At 38.1% G+C, this 2,423-nt stretch overlaps 1 protein-coding gene across 1 annotated transcript; it reads right to left on the bottom strand.

Annotated features, from left to right (window-relative positions):
• Positions 1–208: 208 nt before the first annotated feature.
• LOC149780453 (zinc finger protein 862-like) lies at positions 209–799 on the bottom strand. The gene has a single exon (XM_089936207.1). It carries the CDS (start codon positions 797–799, stop codon positions 209–211), a length of 591 nt encoding a protein of 196 aa, XP_089792333.1.
• Between the last annotated feature and the right edge of the window lie 1,624 nt (positions 800–2,423).

Genomic DNA, 2,423 nt, shown 5'->3' with positions numbered 1-2,423 from the left:
AGTAACACAAATTAATCCATAATTTTCAAACAAAATGTAAAAAATTTAATTGTATATACAATATGTGCATAAAGGTACAAACCTGCTTTACACCACCCAAGTGAGCCAATGGCATGTCAAGTATATCTGAAATTGCCTTCACTTCTCGTCGTCTCTTGGAGCTGTAGGGATAAAACAGGAAAATCCCCTTTACAGTTTCCTCAAACTTTTACAGATATGATCTAGTTTTGACGGCATCCAGAGCTGCAAATTCTAACTTGTGAGTAACACAATGCATAGGAAATATAAATGGAGCACAGTCTAATAAATATTTCATAGTTCCACTTTTTAATCCCTGCATCACATTGGCACCATCAAAATTGGCACATACAATGGTTGGTTTCCTGCTAGTAACATCACTAAGAACGGCCAAAGTAAGACCCACTTTCTCCAAACCCATTGCAATGCCTTCCTTTACTCCCAAGGCATCAGCTGAATTCAACTCCTCAGTGCTGACAAATGAGGTTTTCAGTTTTCCATTGTCCAGGTATCTTACATACACAATTTCTTGCTCTGACAAAGTACCATCAGTACTTCCATCAGCAAGAATGGAAAGGAATTTACTGGAATTCAGTCTTTCCCCAACTTCTCTCAAGACTTGACCGATTGATAGAACAAAGTCTCTTGCCCTGAATCTGTTCTTATAATGCACGGCAAGTTCAACACCGTTCTTCTCCTGGAGTGCACACATCATTTCCATATCAGAAAATGGTTTTCCATAACGGGCTAGGGTGTAGGCTGTGTTAAAGAGAGCTCTCATTTGTTTTCATTTAAGTCTCATTTATTTTTGAAAGGGCCTTTCCTTGTGGAGTGTCGGCAACTCTAACTTCACTGATGTTCTGCACATGCTGGCTAGTGTCATGCATATATTGTGCTACATCGGCCTTGTGAGGTCCAGACAGGTCATGAGACTTGATCGGTTCAATCCTGAAATTGTCACTTTCACTGACAAATACACTGGGTGAAATTCCTACCTGTGCCAGTTTTGGATATTGTTTGCAGTAACTGCAAAACATCTGTCCTTCCGAGTCAATATACTCAAGCTAGGGACAACAATCAACCCAGTGCGGCTGAAAATTTCTCTGTCTCTTAGTAGCGTTATATTTGACATTTTTTGCCATCATGAATTGCTCCTTATGTCTTTTTAGAAAAATAGCTACCGCACACTCAGCATCCGTCTTAGTTTTATCCCTCTATTTTCAAGCAAATTTACCTTATCCGAATCGCTGTTTTACCTTCCTTGCGAAAATATAGCAAATTCATTTTATCCACAGAGTAACTATCAGCTTGCTTGACAACTACTTCTAAAGTGATCATAACATACATTTTCTCTTCAATAAGAACTGAAACAGCTCATTAATTAGCGTAATTGTTTCGCTTTAAAAACAATATCACACGTACAAGTTAATCATCTGTATAATCAATTTGAAATTAACGAGTCATTACTGTCATTTAATCAGTTCATAAAGGAAACCAACACTGATGTCGGTAAAGTACCTTTCATTAATTTAATTACACTGACTCGCTGGATTAAAATCATAGTGAGCTGCTCGTTATGATCTAGATTGAGTAAACTCATTGCAACAAAACCGCTTACAACACTTCTAATTGATCATACTGGCTTTCTTTTGTTTGACGTGTTTCGATTTGCCGATAATTTGGTCGCTTAGCCCAATATGCAGTGAAGCGGTAACAGGATATAAATGTATACACGAAAATGTATACACGAAGAGGAGTAGAATCAAGTATGCAGTACGCCCGGAGGGTATGATTGGCCAAATAAAGGTAGATATAGTGCTTAAAGCACAAAAATAAGGATTAGCCCGTCTTTTTTAAAAAGCACTTGTTCCAGAATAGCAACTTTAAAAATTTTACTTGCCCGACTTCAAAAATGACTAATCCGGGACGTCGGGCTATGGGATTTCCTCAGCCCTGCCACGCAGACAGGTGAGACGGCAGTCATCCATAACGGAGAGCGACTTAGACCACTCGGGAACCCTTGGCAACTGGTATTACTGTTGCTTCTTTCCAAATCTTCGGTACATTACCAGTAACCCATAAATCACTGAAGATTTTCAAGTAATGTTAATGATGATCATGGAAGGGGTTTCAAAAACTGATAATGTACTTCGTCAGGCCAAGCGGATGTATCATGGGCCTTGTCTAAAGCTTCCATAAGCTCCAATAATGAGAAAAGTTGGTTATAAGTTTCCGAGTTGATGGATGTGACTTTTCTTTTTCAGATTTAATCTTCGGAAGGCTTCTGAATAATTCAATCATGAGTAATTTTTAGAGAAACTGTCAGCAAGAATATTTGCTATGTCTCGTTTTGAACTAAAATTTTTATTATTAAGTTTCAGATGTCGGAGAGAATTGTTTATTTT

This window comes from Sinohyriopsis cumingii, chromosome 16 (assembly GCF_028554795.1).
Source record: "Sinohyriopsis cumingii isolate HCF-2022 chromosome 16, ASM2855479v2, whole genome shotgun sequence".
Taxonomy (NCBI): Eukaryota; Metazoa; Mollusca; class Bivalvia; order Unionida; family Unionidae; genus Sinohyriopsis; species Sinohyriopsis cumingii.
The sequence above is the reverse complement of the archived record's forward strand: the minus strand, read 5'-3'. Positions and strand labels throughout refer to the sequence as shown.

Coding starts and splice junctions, on each gene's coding strand:
- LOC149780453 (XM_089936207.1), bottom strand. CDS start 799: ATGAGAGCTCTCTTTAACACAGCCTACACCCTAGCCCGTTATGGAAAA.